Genomic DNA, 21276 nt, shown 5'->3' with positions numbered 1-21276 from the left:
CCGGTGAAAGTATTGCGTGACAACATCCGGGTGTGACAATGTGTTACGTGACAAATGGTAGACTTTCTCAAAGTCCTTCGACGCGCTGTTTAGGTATGTCGTCGCTTCGCGACGCTTTTCGGCTGGCTTCGCTCGCCAAAAGAGGGCGACTTGGTGCAAGTCTAGACAAATGGAGAAGTTTGGAGTATGTGAACGTGGGCATTCGAGGAATGAATGAATAACTTTATTTCTGTGTCGAGTAAAAGCTGAAAGTTACGGGAAGTTAGTAAACCTTCTACTTATAGGTGACGCAAAAAAAAAAAATTATAATTGAATGATATGGTATAAGCTCATTAGGCAAGTTGTTGCTGGCTACCCACAGGAAAGAAATCACTGAAGCTTCGTCTCCCAGCGACTCTCAAAACGATCTCTGTACACCCCCAACAAAAATGATATGATGAGTGTGACAATGACTTCAAATTTACGCCTTCGGTTGGGGAAGGGGAAGAGAAAACAACAGGTACATTGAGTGGGAGTTGAGGCGTATCTCAACAGCGAAACGCACTTTGACAGAAAAAAGAAGAAATATTTTCTAGCAGACAAAACAAGTTTGACAACTCATCTTTCCCAGCCAGCAAAAAAAAAAGTAAAAATAAAAACTTGCCCTTCGGAAAAAAAAAACATACAGTAAACACCCGCGTGTAAGGACCTAGTGGTTTAAGAACCTGCTGGCAGAAATTTGCCATTTTAATACCCCAAAATATAAGAACCTGTTTAGCCAAACAAATTTCAGCAGGTTCTTATATGTGGGTTATAGAAAATTTTTATGAACATTTTTAACAGAACATCCCAAACTGTATTTACAAATAAAGAAAAGACAAATTCACATAGACTGTAATTGTCTTCTTTGAACCTTGCATGAGGCTTGAAGCAATACAGTTATGAATAAATGCTGCATAATGAAGGACCAAAACCATTTATTTTCTTCTCGTACAATCAAAAACTATGGCTCCTCCTTAGAAATTAGGAACCTTATTAAGAACCTACTTAGCCTAAATTACCAATAACTATCCCCAAATACAAAAACCTATTTTGCCAAACTTAGAAAATTGTAGGTTCTTACACGCGAGTGTTTGCTGTAGTACATGTAACGTCTCCCGTTTCAGCTACTTCCCCTGGAGGGAATCTTGCGTTTTTCTGGATGTATCATGGTCTGGTGGAAACGATTGATAGTTAGATAGTTAGCTACTGTGCTGTGGTTTGAGTACTGTTTGTGGTCATTTAAAATCTTTGTTTTAAGTCACGGTGATCTACTCTTTCTTTCTTTAGACGCCAACTCATATCCCTTCTCTAAATTCTGTGGACAACAGAGTTTCCTAACAACAATGCTTTCGAGGGAAAAGCCTGCGAATACAGAAACCTCTCGTGGCCCTTAAATGCGCCCGGGGATGATGAGAGGTGCCAGTACTTCCTCCAGGAATTATTTTTAGGAAACTGTGTTGTCTTCAGATATTTGGAGTAAGCAGGCGGCTTCCAGTAGTTAAAAACAGCAACAAATGTTTGAAAACAAAAAAGAAATTCAAAAACAAATTTTATTCAAGTCTGCTCAAAAGATGTACGGAAAGCCAGGAACGAACTACTTGCAAAACAAACATATTCAATGTATTCATATACATTCATATATATTAACTGGTTGTAATTTGTAATTCGAGGGCCGCTATTTTATCTGTATTTACTGTTTTCCGTTATCCTCTTTTGTAAAAGTTGATTGATTGATTGATTGATTGATTGATTGATTGATTGATTGATTGATTGATTGATTGATTGATTGATTGATTGATTGATCGATTGTTTGATCGATTGATTTACAAAATGGATTCAAGAGTGGAGAACCCGTATCTCTGTGGTGCTCTGGATGACGAGACATCTTTGCCTTGTAACTTTGAGTTCACGAGATATTCTTTGCCCATTTTCTCCTGACACCATGTAAGCACCTTGTCGATATTCGGTGTTTCTACGCCCACAACTTCTGCAATACCCCGGATGACAACCAAACCACAGGGGATGTCCTCCGTCAAGTAACGGTACGTGAAATCTGGCATGAATTTACCGTCTTCTGTTGTCTTCATCGGATGTTTCAGACCTTGGTAGGCAGCGTTGCTTCGTACTGCAGTGTAAAAACTAGTCTTGTCTGAGATCTCTTCGGGGTAGCTTCGCATGTACCACTGATACAAGTGGACAACCTGTACACAATAGAAGCCTTTATAAATCTGGACGTTGATGAATGCAAATTATATCAGCTCCTAACTGACAAAGTGCTACTGTCGAGGTCATGGAGACTACCCGAGTAAAGCGAAGACGACAATTTTAGCGTACCTGTCTTGATTTAGCAGGAAATTCCCTTTGTTTCGTCGTTTAATGACTGTTTGGAAAATTGTAAAAAGACGAAAAGCGCTATCTAGAAAGGACTCGCGGTTTTCTTAGTTCTTTTCAAAACAAAACCCTACAACTACCCAAACAAGAAGCGGTCCTTTTGAGCACATTTTGAATCCAGCTTTACGCTTGGCAAACATATTTTTAAAGAAGCGCATCTTCCCGCTTACTGACCTGAACATTCAAGACCTGTCGTGACATTTTCGACACATGCATCAAAACAAGAAATTACGCAGATAATCCACAGCAATCACTAGTAGCACTAAGTATATGCTTAAAGGGTGGATAGCGTTGTTGGTGCGCTCTGATTGGCTAGCCACTCCAGATATTCCTTGCTATTCACCTCCGAGCGAAAAATTTAATCGTTGACAGGGCCGGTAGACCATTTGAGGCAAACCGAGGCACTTGCCTCAGCCATTTTTTTAAGGGAGAAATTACTGCGATTCGGTAAATATCCACCACTAGCCACCCCCACTTCGGTGAATAGTCGTTAAGTATTTTAGAAGTAAGTTGCATGGTTGTACTTACACCAGACATGTCCGCTCCTGACTTCTCCTCAATAACTTTGGCAATGTTCAGAACCTCATCCGAGGCACTGGATGTGACCTCCGCAGTTGCCTTACTCACACCTTGGTAGAACAGAGGTGCCTCGTCAACTGGCTTACCGTCCCACTCCACCCATTGGCCGTATACTATTGAGGTGTGAAGATAGGCACTAATGCTCATTAACTGAACACCCAAAATGTGACCTGACATCACTAGTTTAGGGAGGGGTCCCAGGAGGTACTGCAGTGTTGAAACTGGATCTTTTCTCGGTGCCACACCCTCCCCTTCCTGCAAGAAATAGTTATCCATGTATTATTTGATATAATAACTAGTTTAAGGTGAAGACCCCAGGTTGCATCGTGCGAAAAAGCAAAGCTAAACATCCTGGTACAATGAAGTAAGTGATTGACCCTCATACAATTGATAACCATAACCTATGGTCGATTATCTATTTACTCGTATTGATCACTGATACATGTTGCGACAGAGTTATAATTCAAAGCGTTAAGTCTACTGGGTTTTTTCTAGACCTACCGTCTATATATGGAACGAATAGATGTACTGTACTGAGCTCTTCTCGGAATTAAATTGCCAAGTAGGTACTACCAAAATTCTATACAAAAACATTTCTGTACTACTTAAATGAAACAGGCACTTTTAAAATGTATAAATGTCATCTCTCAAAAACAGCACTTGAGGTTATTTCTTTCACTCGTTCACTTGCCTGGATGAACTTATTTTAATCTTTTGCTGTCCGAAAGGATGCTGCACAAGATTGTCAAATATTTGATGGGCACGTGACAGCATTTTATTCAATAGTGGTTTATTACTGAGGTAGAACACTCAAAAATGTTGGATCCCTTATACATTACCTTTATTGCCCCCCTCAGGATTTCCTTGGTCCCAAGAACCTCACATTTGACACCAAATTCAGTGAAACGGCATGCCCATGGTAATGACTCAAAATTCATGATCGTGCATTGCCGCCCTGTTTCTCCAAGTACGTGACGAATTTGGAAATTGAAACCTGCTTTTCCTGGTAGACCAACTATTATCGTGCCAGGTTTAATGTACGGTTTCAACGTTTCAAGAAAAACTTGATGAGCAAATGCTGGAAGCATAAAGACCACGATGTCAACATCTCGCATGGCATCCTCTGGGTTTTTCGTTACCAGTGCAGGTTTGGACTTAATAGAGGTTGGTTCCTTTCCCTTCCGATGCAAGGTAACCTCAAGATCGCTCTTCTCCATTGCAGCACTCCAACGCTCTGCTTCATCTTGATACAAACTAAGCACTCGTACTTCAGTACCTTTCAAAGATGACGCAATACCGGAAAATGCATGCGGGCCATTGCCACTTCCACAAATCAACAGCTTGATGTTGTCTGAACTCATCTCCTGTCAAGATATTCAAAGTTGTATTATAGCCAAACCAAAGTCATACACTTAAATAATTTCCCTAATTTAGTGCTTTGCTAAAAACAGTGCAATTTTCGTGTAACACGAATGCAGAAAAGTGTGGCACAAGGACACAAGTGTGCAAGAGTGAAAGAATATCCACATCCTACTTTTTCATGTAAAAAAAAGACATTTGCTTCGCTTGTTAGTGATAAGGGTCATTTGGTACAGTAACATAAACAAGGAAGCTGCAATCCCAGACCAAACTGTTGAGACAATTAACGAAAGATCACAGTTTATTCCATTGCTCTCGAATACATGGTACCTTTCTTTTTCCCTCTCCCCTATTCAATGATGTTTTTTGCGAAATTTTACTCGCCAAACATAATTTTAGCAAAACGGAGCAGCAGCGCCGTCTGATGAAGGGCTGAAGAGTGGAGTGCTGTTTTCCATGTAAGGAATTGACATTGCGGTAATGGCAGCGAAAATGTATGAATACACAATTTCCCTCAACAGGTTTTGTCCGCGATTGTGAGATCAATCGATCAACATCAAGCATGCCTCTAAAGATCTCTTGTATCTTTTCCTGACTGAAAAACTGATTTTTATCTCCAAAACTATTACTAGAGCTGACTGCTACGACTACTTACAAACTTGAATGCTTCATTGCGAGAGAAACCAACAAGCTTAGTTATCACAAGAAGTGGAAGCCTCTTCTCTCTCTCTCATGTCATCTTAGAACATAATGTAATTCGTCTTTCCATGTTTCTTTGTGCTTATTTTATATTATGACGTACGCTGTATTGTAAACTGTTATTCTTTTGTGTATAAAACAAATGAATACAAAAAAGATGAATGCTGTCACGCAAACGAATGCATCTCATTACGCTCACGCTGAAAAAATTCATACACCGGCTTACGAATATAAACAATTTGATTCAAACAATTCATTTTGAGATAGAACCTTGCCACCAAAGAACCTACGTATGACTCAGTAACGAAAAAAATCACAAATAAGAAATTTCGTGCGACTGTGTTTTAAAATTACTAGCTATATGAGAATCCCAAGCGGACATGTGACCGCACGCTCATAAAATCGAGGAAGTGGGTCTATTATAGGGGTCGTACGGTCCACAAGCCGCCATATTTTGTTCTACCTAGACCGCAAATTGCTTTTAATTTTTTGTTGCAAACCAACACTCGATATTGGCAGTAAACCGCAGGACTATAACAGACCCTCGAGGCAAACACGTGCAAGACGACGATTTAATTTTCAAAATTTTCTGGGAGAGCATGCCCTGGTTTCCGATTCTCACTCTTTGGGGAAAAATCAAGCCTAAATCAACTTAAAGGCTCTATAACTAAACAACAACCTCGAAATAGTGAAAATATACATTCTCTATTAGCTTCTATTAGAAGCCATGTCTACGTTAGAGCTTTATAATACGTTATCAAAGACTGCGGTTTATGAAACCACGAAATAAGCTTAAGGAAGACCGGCGAAACGGTCAAATCAGTCGTGAGTTAAACTTTTACATTGTAAAATCTTGCTTTACTTACCAGCCTAAAGTCGGTACAGTTTTAAAAGGTACTGCAACAGCGAAACCAGCCTCGAGCCACGCGAGTCGTTTGGTTCACCAGTTTATTGTGTGACACACATGACGTCATGATCATCCGAGCAGAGCGGTACGTGCGAAGAGGCACGACTGTTTAGTTTGATTTACTGCTTGTTTTGAAGGAACTCAGTTCAAATATCTGACCCTATCAAAAACAATCGGCATCTAACAACTTAAAATATCTATAGAAGCCGTTTGTAACATTTTTAGCTTTGTAGTAATTTTCTTCGCCGATTCAAGCTATATTGATATGTTCGTATTATCCATTTTGTAATATTATTTGTCGTTTTAAGTTGTCGCTGATCGTGGCAGTAATTTGCCAGGCGTACATTGCAATGAAACTTATTACTCACTCCCGCTTTACCTTAAGGTTACTATTATTAGCAGCCACTTATTTTAGCGATTTTTTCTTAGCAAGATTTAGCGACTATTTAATTTAGCGATTCAGTTTCCGAATTTTTTTTTTTTTAAAATTTGTGATATCGTGTAAAGCAGTTTTATGAACATTTAGCTAAAATGGAAATAAATGTGTAGTAAAAGAACAAACTCGATTGAAATTGAACAAACATTAACATTGCCAGAAAGAAAAAGTTACCGGCATCCATTTTTAAAAGTCCTTTGGGATGGGAGGGAGACACTCCAATTTAAAGAGTATAAAATTTGACCGACACAAATTTTAGCGAGTACTTAATTTAGCGATTTTCGCCCACAATAACCGCTAACAATAGTAACCTTAAGGTATACATACTCATGTAAGACAATTTGCAGCCTCGTCCCTAGGGTCTTCTCCGCTTTTCAAAATGGCCGGCGGGGGGAAAACCCCCCACGTAGAAGGTTTGTTTTGCAAACCGAAATATCGGGCAAACATATACCATACTTTTTTCTCTTTTTGGTCTCAAACTCCTCTCCTTGCCGTAAGGACTAACCAGGGCTGTAACCAGACCTTTGCCAAAGAAAAGGCAAGATCTTGCAAGGGGGTTCTGGGGACATGCCCTCCAGAAAATTTTGAATCTAGAAGCTCTGGAACACTTTCTTCAACATTATAAATAAGGTTTTTCCTGAGAAAAATCAATCTTTTGGTTTAAATTTAAACAAGGCAAGTGCCTCGTCTTGCCCCTTGCTAGTTACGTCCCTGCCAACTTACCGTTTTTGTTTTTTTTTTAGTTATTCAGCTTTAAATTTACGCCTTTGGGATTGGGATGGGTAAGGTAAGGTAAAACGACAGGGCCCAGTTGTTCCAAGGGTGGTTAACGCTATCCACCGGATGAATCATTATTTGGTTGATAGCGTTGTACGATTTGTTAACAGTTATCCACTGGGTAGGGATTTATCCGGTGGATAGCGTTATCCGACCTTTGAATACCTTGTCCCTGGTATATTGCATGGGTGGAAGGTGGGAGCCGTATCTAACAGCGTAACTCACTTTGACAGAAGAAATGTTCTCCTTACCGACAAAGCACATCTCTCAACAAGTTCTATTGCAACTCATCTTTCTTACTCAGCAATAAAAATCTTCCCCTTCAGCAAAACCTCATGCGCATTCAGAGTAACGTCTCCTGTTTTATCTAATGATCCCCAGGTACTAACCCGGGAGGGAACCGTGCGTTTTCCTTGAAATGTATCTCAGTGTTATGGAATCAATTGATAGTTAGCTACTGTGCTGTGGTTTGGGTATTGCTTATAGTCTTTTGAAATCTTTGTTATGATGATCTCAGCATCTGCATCACCAAGAAGCTTTTCTTTCTCTCTGTAGATGCCACTCCATATCCCGTTTTAAATTCTGTGGACAACAGAGTTTTCTAACAACAGTTCTCTCATTGGAAAAGCCTGCAAATTAAGCGAACTCTCTCGACTCTATTCGCAAACCAGTACTTACTCGAGGGGTTTTATTAGGAAACTGTGTTGTCTTCAGATTTTCGGAGCCAGCAAACGGCTTGCAGTATTTCGCAACAGCAACAAATGTTTCAAAAAAAAGGGGAGAAATTGAAAGAGAAAAATTTACTTAAAGTCTGCTTAAAAGATGTACGGAGGGGCAGGAACTACTTGCAAAACAAAGTCAATTAACACATGACCATTGCGGCCGATCTTTGCAAACACGATTGTCGTTAATCACCGGCCTATATATTGTTAGTTTTGATAAAAATTGCTTAAGAACAAGTCATTGAAACATTCCTCTTTAGGTTTTGCATATGATCTACATTTATTTATCACAAATGTTTTCGGAACTGAGCCGTTCGCCTATTCTTCTTGGGTGGCGGGGTGGAGGAGGGGGATGCTACTCCCTATAGTAGAATGTACACGAGAAGGCTTTGCCCCAAAATGCCGAAAATGGTAGGAAAAACTGCTCTTTCAAAATACCTCGCACAGACCCACAGACGGGCAAATTCATACAAGTATTTTCAAGGCTGATGGAAGTAATATATTTAAAAGGGGGATGCTGTACGGGAGTGAAAGGGGTACCATTTTGTATGAAAGGTGTACAAAAGGGTCACCTTGTTTGTAAGTCCCTCGGGCCCGGGCATCCCCGTATTTCCCGTTAAAACCTGGTTAGCTAAACCAAACACCCCGCTCCCCTTCCACCGCCGGGCTATTTTCGAACTAGAAAATTAAACTTGTTATTGTACATATTCACTAGTGCAATGTTTAGCTTTATGTTCTCTTAATTTACGACGAGTAGAAGGTATTGCCTGGTTTACAGGATGGATTCAAGGGTAGTGAACCCGTATCTCTGTGGTGCTCTGGATGACGAGACATCTTTGCCTTGTAACTTTGAGTTCACGAGATATTCTTTGCCCATTTTCTCCTGACACCATGTAAGCACCTTGTCGATATTCGGCGTTTCCACGCCCACAATTTCTGCGATACCCCGGATGACAACCAAACCGTAGGGGATATCCTCCGTCATGTAACGGTACGCGAAATTAGGCATGAATTTGCCATCTTCAGTTGGTTTGACCGGATGTTTTAGCCCTTCGTACGCAGCGTTGCTCCGTACTGCAGTGTAAAAATTGGTCTTGTCTGAGATATCTTCGGGATAGCATCGCATGTACCACTGATACAAGTGGACAACCTGTACAAAGTAGAGTCTTTTGTTACTTTACTCGTTTATAAATAGAAATTATATCAACTTACTGACAAAAGAAATGGACGCAGTGCAATTTTCGAGCTCATAGAGAGGGCCCGAGTAAAGCGAAGACCCCAATCTACCTGTCTTGCTTGAGCAACTTAGGTAATGCCCTTTTTCCATTGTTAAATGACTGAAAAGTTGTAAATTTCACAAACCCCTAAAAGTGCCCGTTTTGGACAAATTTTGAATCCAGCTTCGGAAAGAATGTACTATGTACATGTACCATAAGGACTACATCTACCCTCTTACATAAACATTCAAGATCTGTCGTAATATTACAGACTCGTGCATCAAGACAGGGATTTCCTCAGATAATCTACAACAAGCACCGTGTGTCACTACTAGCAAGAAGTTTAAACCAATTTTGCAAATGTTGAACTAACCCCAGACATGTCTGCTCCTGACTTCTCCTCGATAACTTTGGCAATGTTAAGAACCTCATCTGAGACACTGGATGTGAGCTCAGCGGTCGACTTACTTACACCATGGTAGAACAGAGGTGCCTCGTCAACCGGGTTACCGTCCCATCCCGCCCACTGGCCGTATACTATTGACGTGTGAAGATAAGCGTTAACGCTCATCAGCTGAACACCCAAAAGGTGACCTGACACCACAAGCTTAGGGAGGGGTCCCAGGAGGTACTGAAGTGTTGAGACTGGATCTTTCTTGGGTGCCACACCATCTCCTTTCTGAAAGAAAAAGTTGTTATTAAGTTGATGTTATTATTTTGATGTTGTCGTTATAAAATTATTGTTTTTTCACGCAATAACTGTTAGGTAAGAAAGTGCAGCAAAACATCCTGGTATAATATGGCAAGCGTTTCACCATCGTACAAAATAACCATAACCTACAATTGATTATCTGTTTAACTTGTGTTGAACGTGTGTCGTGACAAAGTTTTAAGTTGAGTCTGCTGACAGCTCTGTTGCAACTCCCTTTGGAATTAATTTTCTAAGTAGGTTTTAACAAAAAAGTTGCAAAAACAAACATATACATGTATGTGCTCCACGATCGATCAGTGAAGAAAGGCACTGAATTTATGTACTATTGTCATCTCTAAAAACAGCAAATGGATCGCCCTTCAACTTATCGATCAAAAATCACTGTAAAATCTGGCACACTAACGACAAGGACACTGCATCTGAATACAGTTACTTTGGGGGTCTTTTTAATTCACCCATTTTTTTATTTTCTGCATCTTTGGTGGACCCAAATGAATTGTTTAACATGAATCTCCTCTCCAGTCTAAAAAGGTCCAGTAGTGAAGCTGCGTAAGCTTGTAAGTCTACTGGTCCTCTAGTGAAGCAGTTGCTATTGTTTAAGGGGCTAAGGGCATTGTTCTCTATTGCTCCTTCTATTGATCTCTCGAATGAAAGCGAGCCATTCATGTAAGCCCTTGCAAGATCTACTACCCAACTCAAAAGGTCATAAAGAACGTTACCACCCTTTCAACGATCTATACTATTTTACCTTCATTGCTCCTTGCAGGGTTTCCTTGGTGCCAAGAACCTCACATTTGACACCAAACGAAGTGGTACGGCATGCCCATGGTAAAGACTCAAAATTCATAATCGTGCATTGCCGTCCTGTTTCTCCAAGAACGTGACGAATCTGGAAGTCAATCCCTGGTTCCCCTGGTAGAGCAACAATTATTGTGCCAGGCTTTATGTAAGGCTTTAAGGTATCAAGAAAAACTTGATGAGCAAAGGCTGGCAGCACAAAGACTACGATGTCAACATCTCGCATGGCATCCTCTGGGTTTTTCGTTACCAGTGCAGGTTTGGACTTAATAGAACTTGGTTCCTTTCCCTTCCGATGTAAAGTCACCTCAAGATCGTTCTTCTGCATTGCAGCACTCCAGCGCTCTGCTTCATCTTGATACAAACTAAGCACTCGTACTTCAGTACCTTTCAAAGATGACGCGATACCGGCAAACGCATGAGCGCCATTGCCACTTCCACAAATCAACAGCTTGATGGTGTCTGAACTCATTGTCTAGTTAAGGAAAAGTGAAGTTTATTAACATTAATCTTTTTATTGTTGAGTTAACCTTATCATTTATTAACAGCAAAGGACTGACACCTATAAAATTTGATTGTTTGGCTGCAACAAACCCGGGGTTCTCCTGGAGGGCTGGAGGGTAAAGGTTTGGAACAGTTTTGGTCTGAAATGGAGCATAGAGTTAGAGTTGACCCTAATTAGAGGAAATAGAGTATGTCTTGCACTGGACCGATAAATACACTAATTCAGATTCGCATGCAGGTAATTGTCCTTTTATGACTGGTATAATTAGTTAATATTTTAACAATGTGTATTTGGGCAGTTCCTTTATCTGGAAAAGGCTTCTTCATTGTGTAAACCAACGTAATTGGTCTTAAATTACCATACAGTTGTTGTTGGCCCGGTTTTAATTTTTGAGAAACTTAATAATAAATGAAGCTTAGTCAATCGACAAAACACTGCTCGCCTGCTCGGTAGATTTGCATGATAATGTCATATGCTCAAAATTCACCATCACGCGAATTCTTCTCAACCATCTCTCACCTTCATACAGTTTCCACGTGGGTATTCTTTTCAACTTTGCTGCTTTGGGAATTTGCTCATGATAAAATTTGCAAATTTGCACTTTGGAAGCGAGGCTTGGTGGTGAAATTAGCCAACCTGACGTAAACATGCATAAGGGCTATTCCGTGACAGGTACGTGTGTACCTTTTTCTGATCGACAAAACATTATATAAATAGACATAATTTAAAAATAGAGAAAGATAAATTCGACGATATGGACTACTTTCCCTACGACAAAATATGTATCAGATGCAATGTATGTAGATCAAAGATGATCGTGTATTACAAACTGCGGTCTTAAATTTCTACCTTAAAATTAATTTGCACAATGTTTCGTACTTTAATTTTGGATGAAATGTGATATTATTACTTTTACGCATTTTCCGGTTAAACACCGTAGACTTGGCGTGAAAATTACAACCCCTTTAAAGAACTGTCCTCGCCCCAAAAATGTGGAAAACTCTACAGTCAAACGGGAACATTTGTTACGCAGAGAATAGCCGCCATTGACTGTTCGACAGGATAGAAGACGATTCCATTGCACGACTACGAACGTAGTTTCGGTTTAACTATACGCGCTAGTAACAGGCTGTTCGAATGCTTTTAAAATGAAGCTTTACTTACCATAGAGAAGGCACGATACCGGTTAATACGGCTGCTACAGGAACAGTCGAATCGACTCGCTCGTCGGTGAAAAGGCGTGAATAAATTTGTCACGCTATACTCTCTGACAAACGTGACGTCATGGTCACGGGTAAACAACCTGGAGCAGTGCGTGCGAACAAGCACGCTTGCTTGGTTCAGACTGCTTCGTTTGAAGTAATTCAGCTTCCATCGCATATTTGATCCTGTACAAAAGTAAAATTGTAGAAAATTATATAACAAAGCTTTTTACCAAAGTTTTTTTTCGCAAAAATGGTCAGATGCGCTGGTGAAGTAGTTTGTAGTTTATTATTTTTTCCATGGGTTTTAGCGTGACCATATCGAAATGTCAAAAATCGAGCTCGATCGGTCAGTCCAAGTAAACAATCATCTAATGTAACCGTTTGAATCAGTTTTAAACCTGCTTCAGGGTAGTTTTGCATTCTTCTCTAGGTATAACGCCTGCTATTAAAAAACTAATCTAAAAAAACTAAAATAGAAAAGTGCCTATCGCAGTCGATAATAAAAACAACATGAAAACTTCAAACAAAAATTTACTCACCAGCTGTCACGCTCCCTTGTATTTGGTGAAATATTAACAAATGATCAGCTTGCACTGTGTGTTAGTTTAAACACAAGATGTAGAGTCTATATAGGAACAGTGTACAACGGCTTTCCAGCTCTCTCGAACTGACCCAATATTGCACTCTGTTACCGAAATATTAAAGTGGACGGCTGACGCGGCTCAGAAGAGAAATGTGTAATGCAACGTCACATCAAATACCTGTCAAATACCTCATATAAATACACTCATCCTGTCTGAGCACAACCAACCAGATCACAGCGTCTGTTCAATAATTCACCATTTTGTTTTCTTTATTTTTCGTCATTTCTGAGTAATTCCTTGTTTACAGTGGGAGAAAAAAATAACATGCAAGGTACTTTTGTTGAAATTACATGACTAATGACAGCCCAGGCTATACATTTGCGATATAGTCGGCCAGTACTGCATTTTTAGCAAGGACTAATGTTCCATTCTGATTATATGCGCATTTTCACCCCTTTCCTATTTGACTGGGCTGAATATCCTTGCTCGGTTTCCTCAAATGCGGGTTGCATTTTCAACCTTGGCTGAATTCTAGCTAGGGCTGAGTGACAATCGCCAGCTTCATTTGAAGGTGATTCTTTTAGAAGCTGGAGCAGAAATCGAATAGTAAGGCACTTCGTCAATACGCGTGCAAGCTTAATAAAAACCTTTAAGTTTGGATAGCATTTTTGACGTCCTTTAAAAACCTTAATTAATTTTCAGGTTTTGGTCGTATTCCCAGTACTAGGCTCCTTCACCAGCGTCCAAAAAAGGTTAAAAACCCTAAAAAATTCGAACATGCCCGGCGGATGGGAACACCTGAACTTCTAGTTTCATAAATACTTTCAGCATACTATTTTTTATTCTCTCCTGATGTTACGCAGAATGTCATTTTGAGCAGTTATTTTTGTGTTCTGATTAATGCTTGGTGAACTTGGTCCTTATTTGTTTTTTATTGTTGCAAAATTGCTTAACTGTGACATATATTTTGGCTGATTTATATTTGCTGCGAAAGTAGGCCTTATTCTACAAGGGAGACCTTCACAGTATATGCCTTCAGTTTTTGCATGATCGACCAACAAATATATGAATTCTGAATATTAAAACAACATTGCTGGAGGCACGAAAAACGTTTACTTTAAATTCGAGCCCGATGTATAAAATCACCCCGCTGTGATGCTGGATTGAAAAGTCCAAATTTTACAAAGAATGTACAAATTTTGAAGATTTTAAAATCTAATATTACACGCAAACAACAGAAAATGTGCAAATCATCAAGTCTCGCCAGCTCTTTAAGCATCTGGAGTCATATCGTGTATAGCATGATGGTCTTTTTTTACGCACAGTCGTTTGCTAACAACCTCCGCGCTTCGGGCCCTCTCTCTTCCTTTTTGAGGAGGGAAGAAAAAGAGAGAAGGCCTGGGAACGAGGTTGATATGCTAATAATGACGTTTAAAGTAAACAATGATGTCAGCGAGGATTCCCCTATTGGTCTAAGCCCTCCAATCGAATTGTTACGCGTTCTATTATTATGTAAACAGGTATATATAGAACATATAGTCCCCCGCAACACCGAAAGAAAAACAATCAGAAAGCATAGCACAGCAAAGTTTGAGACCGAGCATTAAAGATCTAGCGCCTATAAACATGAACTGGGCTTTAACTCTATGTGTTTTATTGCTTTTGACATCCTCTTTGCCGACGTGTGCGAAAGGTAAGTGCAGTAATTTTTTAACCTCAAATGGAGTTTGTTTAATCTCAAGTATTTAGATTATTCATTGCTGAGTATGAATGGTTACAAAGAAAAGTGATGACACTGCATAAGATTTTTTGATGTCTTTCAACTCGACGAAGTGATCGTTTACAATGAGTAACACACATTTATCCTATATTTCGGAGAGAAACACACGTTCTTCGCGAAGAAATGGAATACCCAGCTTTAAAAAAACAGTGATTTCGATTGTGGAGTGTGAAATGAAGGGACAATTTCAAGCACATAATAGTTCGTATTAATTTAAAACACTTCCGGTTTGAGCACTCAACTGGCTTACGATTTCTTGAGTCTTTACCAGACTCATCTGTTAACGTTTTGGTGTAGTAATAATTCTATCACAGGAATGAGTTTCCTAGGTTGAATGAAATAGAATTAGAGAAATCGAGTATTAGATAATATAATAAAAATTTTCCCTAAACATGTTGCAAAGTATGCTTTTCAAATTAAATACAATATATAGTGTCTCGATTCAAACCAAAGAAATAACAAGCAGAACTTAGGATGTCCAATTTTGGGTTGAAAACTTCACTGACAGCACGATCTAAAGTCAGACACAGCCAATGCTACCAACGAAATTCATTTATTTTTAAGAAAGCAAGATTGAGTAATTATTTTGCAGTTTTAGCAAGACACTACTGTTTCCTAGAAAACGGCCTAAAAATAGACCCGACGATCTAGTGCCCAGTCTCCCAACAGTCAGTATCGAGACAATGCAAATCACCGGGCTCTTCTTGCAATCCGTTGGCCAAGAAATCAGCCATCACAGGCCTGATTTTATTCAGTTGAATCTCGTTAACCTTTGCTCTTTTGAGGCTTTCTAGAATTTTGGTTGTGTTTTTCTATTAAATCGTGATGACAGAATTTATAAGACCACTTTGTCACGACACAGCTAGAATGTATAAAGTAGGGCGACCTTTAAATATACCGTATTTATTCGATAAAGCGCCCAACCTCGAATAAGCGCCCATCTCGAATAAGCGCCCACCCTGTAGGTAGGAAAAGATCTGAATAAGCGCCCAGCCTTGAATAAGCGCCCACCCCCACCCGCCTAAAAAGAGGACACAAGAGGAATTTTGATTATTGTTGAAGTTAAGATTAAAATTGACTAAGTACTAATAAGAAGACCAAAGTTTTCTGAATACTTTTAATAAACATTTAAAATTCGGCTTTGATACACCTTCACGTTTAGTTATTATACAAAATTTTCTTGCAAAATAAACGCACTCCTTGCTAAAAAAAAAAGATAAAATTTAATAAGCGCCCACCCTAAAGGTCCAAAAATTTAATAAGCGCCTAGATAAATACGGTAATACATCTGCTCTGTTTTCGTATGCCAGATCAGAAGTCGGATCAGAGTAAAACTGGTGAGGCAAACACGTGGTGCTTGGCAGCGGAATATGTCAAAGTTGTTGGACTTGGAGGCGCTGTAGCCGTAGTCGCTTTTACCTTGTGCGTACGTGCATTAGGATTCACCGCTGCAGGTGTAGCTGCTGGCTCAATTGCTGCTTGCATCCAGTCTGCAGTGTATGGGGGGGCCGTGGCATCCACAAGCGTGTTTGCAGCACTTCAGAGTGTTGGAGCTATTGGGATGGGCGTAGCAGCAAAACTGGGTCTTTTTTCAGCTGGTGCCGCAGTGGCTGCTTACATCAAGAACATGTTTTTTCCATGTGTAGAGGGACCAAAGTGCTCGTCAGACAAAGAATGATTCAAAACGGAATGAATTATTTCCTTTTAAGGAAAGGCTTGTGAAAGATTTAAGATTGTATCATTATCTTTTTCATTTGTATCTTAAATATGTTAGGGAGAACAATTCTGTATTTGAAGGTACATTATGGGGTGAGAGTTAGGTGCAGTTCTATACCTCTACTATGTTGACAAAAATAACAACAGAAGACTTGTTAACACGTGTTTGTAATTTAGATTTGTAAGTTGACGGTCTGGAGTTTATTTCCTTTGCAATACTTTATCTATAGAACCAGTTCGCGATCGTCGATTGCTAACGAGTCGAATTCTAAAGAAATTTTTGTTAAGTTTGCGCTTATGTTCTTGCGCGTGTTTATGGTTACCGTAACTAGCCTATAGACTACAGTTTAATAGGTCTGTCTGTAAAGGGATTAAATCTACCGTTCGAACTTTATATGTTAGGAAGCAACATAGATGTCTCTCATTTGTTGTCATCTAGTGAAAGGCTCTGAATTATTGTAACATATTCATCAAATAAACTAATATATGAAAAGCTCTTCATTGATTGGTGGCGAGGATTGGGTGGAATTGAGGAAGGTATTTGGGTGCAATACTACTAATTTCTTCCTTCCTTTCTCTTCTTCCTTCCTATGATTCCCTCCGTGTTCAGCTTTCAAGAGTCGACTCAAGACGGACTCAAAAGACCACTGGGGACGAGTCAGCTGCACGGGCCCTGATTACATCGGCATTTTCACCCATTCTCGTCCCCATAGCCCTTTCGTTTCTCTTAGCCGGCTTGGCACGAGAAAAACGAAGGGCTCTGGGGACATAGGATTTTTTAATTAATTCGAATTTTCTTGATTGGCTATTTGGAAAAAAGAATTCCTAAACGGAAGTCGAAAACGTAACGACTCTCTCATACATTCTTTTGAAACGTCATGACTGCATACATGAGGACCGGAAGTCCTAGAATCTTGGAGCCCTTCGTTTTCTCGTTCCAAGGTCCAGCCGGCTAAGAGAAACGAAAGGGCTATGGGGACGAGAATGATTTTCATCCTTTTCCCATTTTACCACCTGAATTTTAACCTGGGCTGAAACTCTCACTAAGTAATCGCCAATATCATTTCAAAATAATGTGAGCAAAAATAAAAAATCAAACAGGAGCCCAGTGAACTTCAAAGGAACAAACAAAGATGCTACTTGATCAGTGTTGGCATGTCCACTTACACTGAAATCGTGCACAATCTTTTGTTTTGTGCTCACACGCTTTGTATAAATTACGTAACCGAAACGTTTCTATTGTTAAGTTGCTCAAACAGAGTGTTTTGTCATTGATTTGTGCAAGGTCAATGCCAAAAAAGCGAGCATAAACGTAACAAAGAATTTTGTTGCTTTCAGCATAAATATTATATGACACCATGGGCTCCTGATGACACGAATTACAGTCGAAGCTCTCGTAAGCGGACACCCTCGGGACGCGAAAAAAGTGTCCGTAACTGGAGCTGGCCGCTTACGAGAATGGTTCTCGTAAGCGGCCACTAGAGGTGAAGGGGATAGATGGCGCTTATGGGAGCTTGCCCAGCTAACAATAACCGGACGAACGTGGATGACGACAAAACAAGCACTAAAATGTGGTCCTGTAATTACTGTAAAATCATTGTCACAAACGGCGACGTGAATTTGATTGATAATAACAGGATACAGAGGTTGTAAGTAGGATTTTTTTTTCGGGTGTCCGTTTACGGGAGCTTAAAAACAAAGAAAAAGTCTAAGTCGTAATCTCTGAAAGTGTCCGCGGCCGGTTACGGGAATGTCCGCTTACGAGAATGTAAAAATACAGAGTTTGTATGGGAGTTAAAACGGGGTTTCAAACAAGGTGGCCGTAAGTAGAGCTGTCCGCTTACGAGAGTGTCCGTTAAGAGAGCTTCGACTGTATGTCATTTTGAGCAGTTAATTTTGTGTTCTGATTAATGCTTGGTGTATTTGGCTGTTTGGTCTTTCTTTGACTTATTTATTTTCCATTGTTGACGGTTGTTGCAAAAATTATCGCCGTGAATTGTATTGTGGCTGATTTACATTTGCTGTGAAAGTAGGCTTCATTCTATTGGTTTAAATGTAACATTACGTAATCAGGTATATATAGAACAAAGTCCCTCGGTGCCGCCGAGAGAAAAACAATTCAGCAACTGCCTCGTCCCCAGGCGTCCTCGTCCTTGGTCGTGCACGGTTCGCTTGGTGTTGTGGGACTGACGTGCACGGTTCGCTTGGCGTTCTGGGCCTGATGCGGACGGGGAAGCGGACGCCTGGCAGATCCTAGCCTGTTCCAGGCGTTCGGTTAGTTGGGAAGCGCGAAAAACGGCGAGCGAAAAAAAAAATAAGGGGAGGGAGGCGGGGAGGAGGGTGAGCGAGAGAACGCCCCCTCGCCTTAGTCCCCTCCCCATTTTTTTGTTCGCCGTTTCTTGCGCCGCTTCCCCTTCCCAACTAACCGAACGCCTGGAACAGGCTAGGCAGATCCTGTTCAGTTTCTTGGCAAAAATGTTCGGTTTCTCGTCAAAAGGCGTTTTAGCGCTTTTAACAAGTTTAACGGTCAAGAAATCAACACTGGGAGCTACGTGGAAGTTAGTACTGTCAACATGGGGATTTTGACGGCCTTTCGGATCGTTTTCGTTGCTCTATCGAGCCGATTCTTTTCAGCGTTCACTGAGGCTGGTTTCAGCAAAGCGGGGGTCCCCTTGCTTTAATCTAATGTTGGCGGGAAATCTAGCTCAAAATCAGCGATTTATCCGGAGAAATGGTATGAAATCTGAGCAGAAGATTGAACAGAGAAAATCCCACTTTGATTGCGAGAAGATCGTCAAGGCGGAGGGTAAAGAATCTCTGCCGTCGTTAGAAAATTAAATTTCTTTATAAGCTTCGAACTGAGGGTAAGTTTCGCTTCAATCGATGCCAGAGCTGGTTTGTTTCGTTTCTGAGCAGTGCTTAGCTCCCTTACATTTCGGTATACTTTTATTTGTACATCTTGGCCGTTAAACTTCAGCTATAAAGTCTATAAGCAGCGCTCCAGAGAGAGCCGTTCAAGTGCTAACAAGTGTTTTATCAAATTAATGTTGTCCAACGTAGGAGATGTTATGAGAACATGACACATAAACAATTATAATGTGTGCTGATATTTTATTCTAGCTAGGTTAACCTCATAATTTACCTTTCTTGACAGAAAGTACAATTATTGAAATTTCAACTTTGCGTAGTTCTGTTTATTTCAGCACTTAATGTGTTAGTGACCAGAGGAGGCAGATCCTACTCAAAATTTCTTTTTACTGATTCAAGTGTTAATATCGAAATTACTCTCCGCTGATTAATTTGTGTGTTTCTCGTCACTGTACTGCTTGATAATGCATTGATACTGTAAGGAGAAATAAGGTTTTGGTCACTCTTTTGGAGGATTTAAGCAGGATAAGACTTTGACAAACTTGTAACAAAAAAAAAATATACCTTATTATAGGAAATTAACGCTTGTGTTAATTAAGGTATTTGAAATTAACGCGACTTAAATTAACGCGAATTGAAGAAAAAATTACTTCCCAATAAAGGAAATTAACGCGAAAGAGGGGGTAACATTTCAAAATAAAGGAAATTAACGCGACGTAAACAACAGGGACAAGTTTAGTTCAACACTTGAAGGCGTATAATCTTAAACGAAAACAATGTTCGTGGTACTTTTCCACTTTGAGCGTTCTTCGCAGTATCAATGATAGTGGCAAGATAAAATTATGCTTTTTCCTTGGAGTCAAGAACATCTCGACTGTAACGAAAAATTGGGGCCAAAATAATGGAAATTAACGTCATGGAAATTAACGCTCCACTTAATTAACGGCGCGGAAATTAACGTTAACAAAAATTAACGCGACTTAAATTAACGCGAAAATGTGAAATTCGCGTTAATTTCATGACGCGTTAATTTCCTATAATAAGGTAGTTTTTTCTAGTTGTAGTGTCACAGGGAGTGTTTTTTAGTAGGTGTTTTTAGAGAATGTGTGGCAAAACTTTATTCCTAAGGGTAACAAAACACTGGACTATGACAGACAGCAAACTTAAATCATTTTTGCCGGCCCAAGAGTTTATGGCTGAGATAGTGTAGGAAAATAAATTGAGATGCCAGGCAATTTTACATCAAAGGGTTTGTTACTGACTCTTAAATGCATTTCATGTGAACATGGCAACTCCTGGCTAACCATATTCAATTTGATTAAAATAAATAAACCGGCAAACCTGGAGTTGCCACTTTTTCCCCAGTCTGCTAATAGCCCACTGCCTCTAGCAGTCTTGGAAAACAATTAAAACACTTTAAATGTTGAATGTATGCTTTGCCTACCCTGCTGCTTTTACCCATGACAACAGCTGTTGTAAGAGAAAAAGATACCTTTTTACATTTTTAAAAATATTTTTAGTAGTACTGATTTTGCAAAACCATTCAGACATTTCCCTTCAATTTGCAAAAGTTATCTAGCCAGGAGGGTTTTACCTGCATGGCCTTAACCTACTGTGAATTTAAATAAGTTGTGCATGAGACAATCTGAGGATTACTGTTTGTACGACAATTTCCTTGGTGGTGCCCTTCATCTGATTATGATCTAGACATAATAGTAAGCCTTCTCCTGAAAATTAACTTGATTGATTTTCTAAAGTGATTTACTACCCTCTTAAACCCTCCATGTACAGTTCACCCCAGCTCCTTTTGTAATTAGTTAATATCAAGTCAGTGGGAGCATTACAAAGGCCTTTAGACACCAAATTTGCAAGCACAAAGTAAACATTTCTTTTCAGTGGCTAAAAAAGTAAAGAATTTTACAAATACATGTACTATTTTAAATTTGTAAAAAATTACAGAAGAGTGATAAAAAATTAAGAGGGGTTTGTTACTAGAGTTA

At 39.7% G+C, this 21276-nt stretch overlaps 2 protein-coding genes across 6 annotated transcripts; one reads left to right on the top strand and one right to left on the bottom strand.

Moving 5' to 3' along the window:
* Positions 1-1553: 1553 nt before the first annotated feature.
* On the bottom strand, positions 1554-13010 carry LOC144636152 (tauropine dehydrogenase-like). 5 transcript variants are annotated; one of them, XM_078495293.1, is made up of 5 exons: positions 12868-13010; positions 12288-12511; positions 10569-11093; positions 9482-9787; positions 8147-9041 (listed from the first exon to the last, which is right to left on the bottom strand). In XM_078495293.1, the coding sequence occupies exons 2-5, from the start codon at positions 12501-12503 to the stop codon at positions 8664-8666; spliced, it is 1425 nt and encodes a 474-aa protein (XP_078351419.1). In that variant the 5' UTR covers positions 12504-12511; positions 12868-13010; the 3' UTR covers positions 8147-8663. The 5 variants fall into 5 exon arrangements, with proteins under 5 accessions (XP_078351420.1, XP_078351421.1, XP_078351422.1 ...); XM_078495294.1 differs by lacking the exons at positions 8147-9041; positions 9482-9787; positions 12868-13010 and adding exons at positions 1554-2222; positions 2941-3246 and having other exon boundaries at positions 12288-12630; XM_078495295.1 differs by lacking the exons at positions 8147-9041; positions 9482-9787; positions 10569-11093; positions 12288-12511; positions 12868-13010 and adding exons at positions 1554-2222; positions 2941-3246; positions 3831-4355; positions 5916-5995.
* Positions 13011-14451: 1441 nt separating this feature from the next.
* On the top strand, positions 14452-16901 carry LOC144635127 (interferon alpha-inducible protein 27, mitochondrial-like). Its single transcript, XM_078494193.1, has 2 exons — positions 14452-14605; positions 16003-16901. Exons 1-2 carry the CDS (start codon positions 14539-14541, stop codon positions 16368-16370), a joined length of 435 nt encoding a protein of 144 aa, XP_078350319.1. The 5' UTR covers positions 14452-14538; the 3' UTR covers positions 16371-16901.
* The last annotated feature ends 4375 nt before the right edge of the window (positions 16902-21276 follow it).

The sequence above is a fragment of the Oculina patagonica genome, chromosome 13 (genome assembly GCF_052425735.1).
Source record: "Oculina patagonica isolate OP01 chromosome 13, crgOcupat, whole genome shotgun sequence".
Classification (NCBI taxonomy): domain Eukaryota; kingdom Metazoa; phylum Cnidaria; class Anthozoa; order Scleractinia; family Oculinidae; genus Oculina; species Oculina patagonica.
The sequence above is the reverse complement of the archived record's forward strand: the minus strand, read 5'-3'. Positions and strand labels throughout refer to the sequence as shown.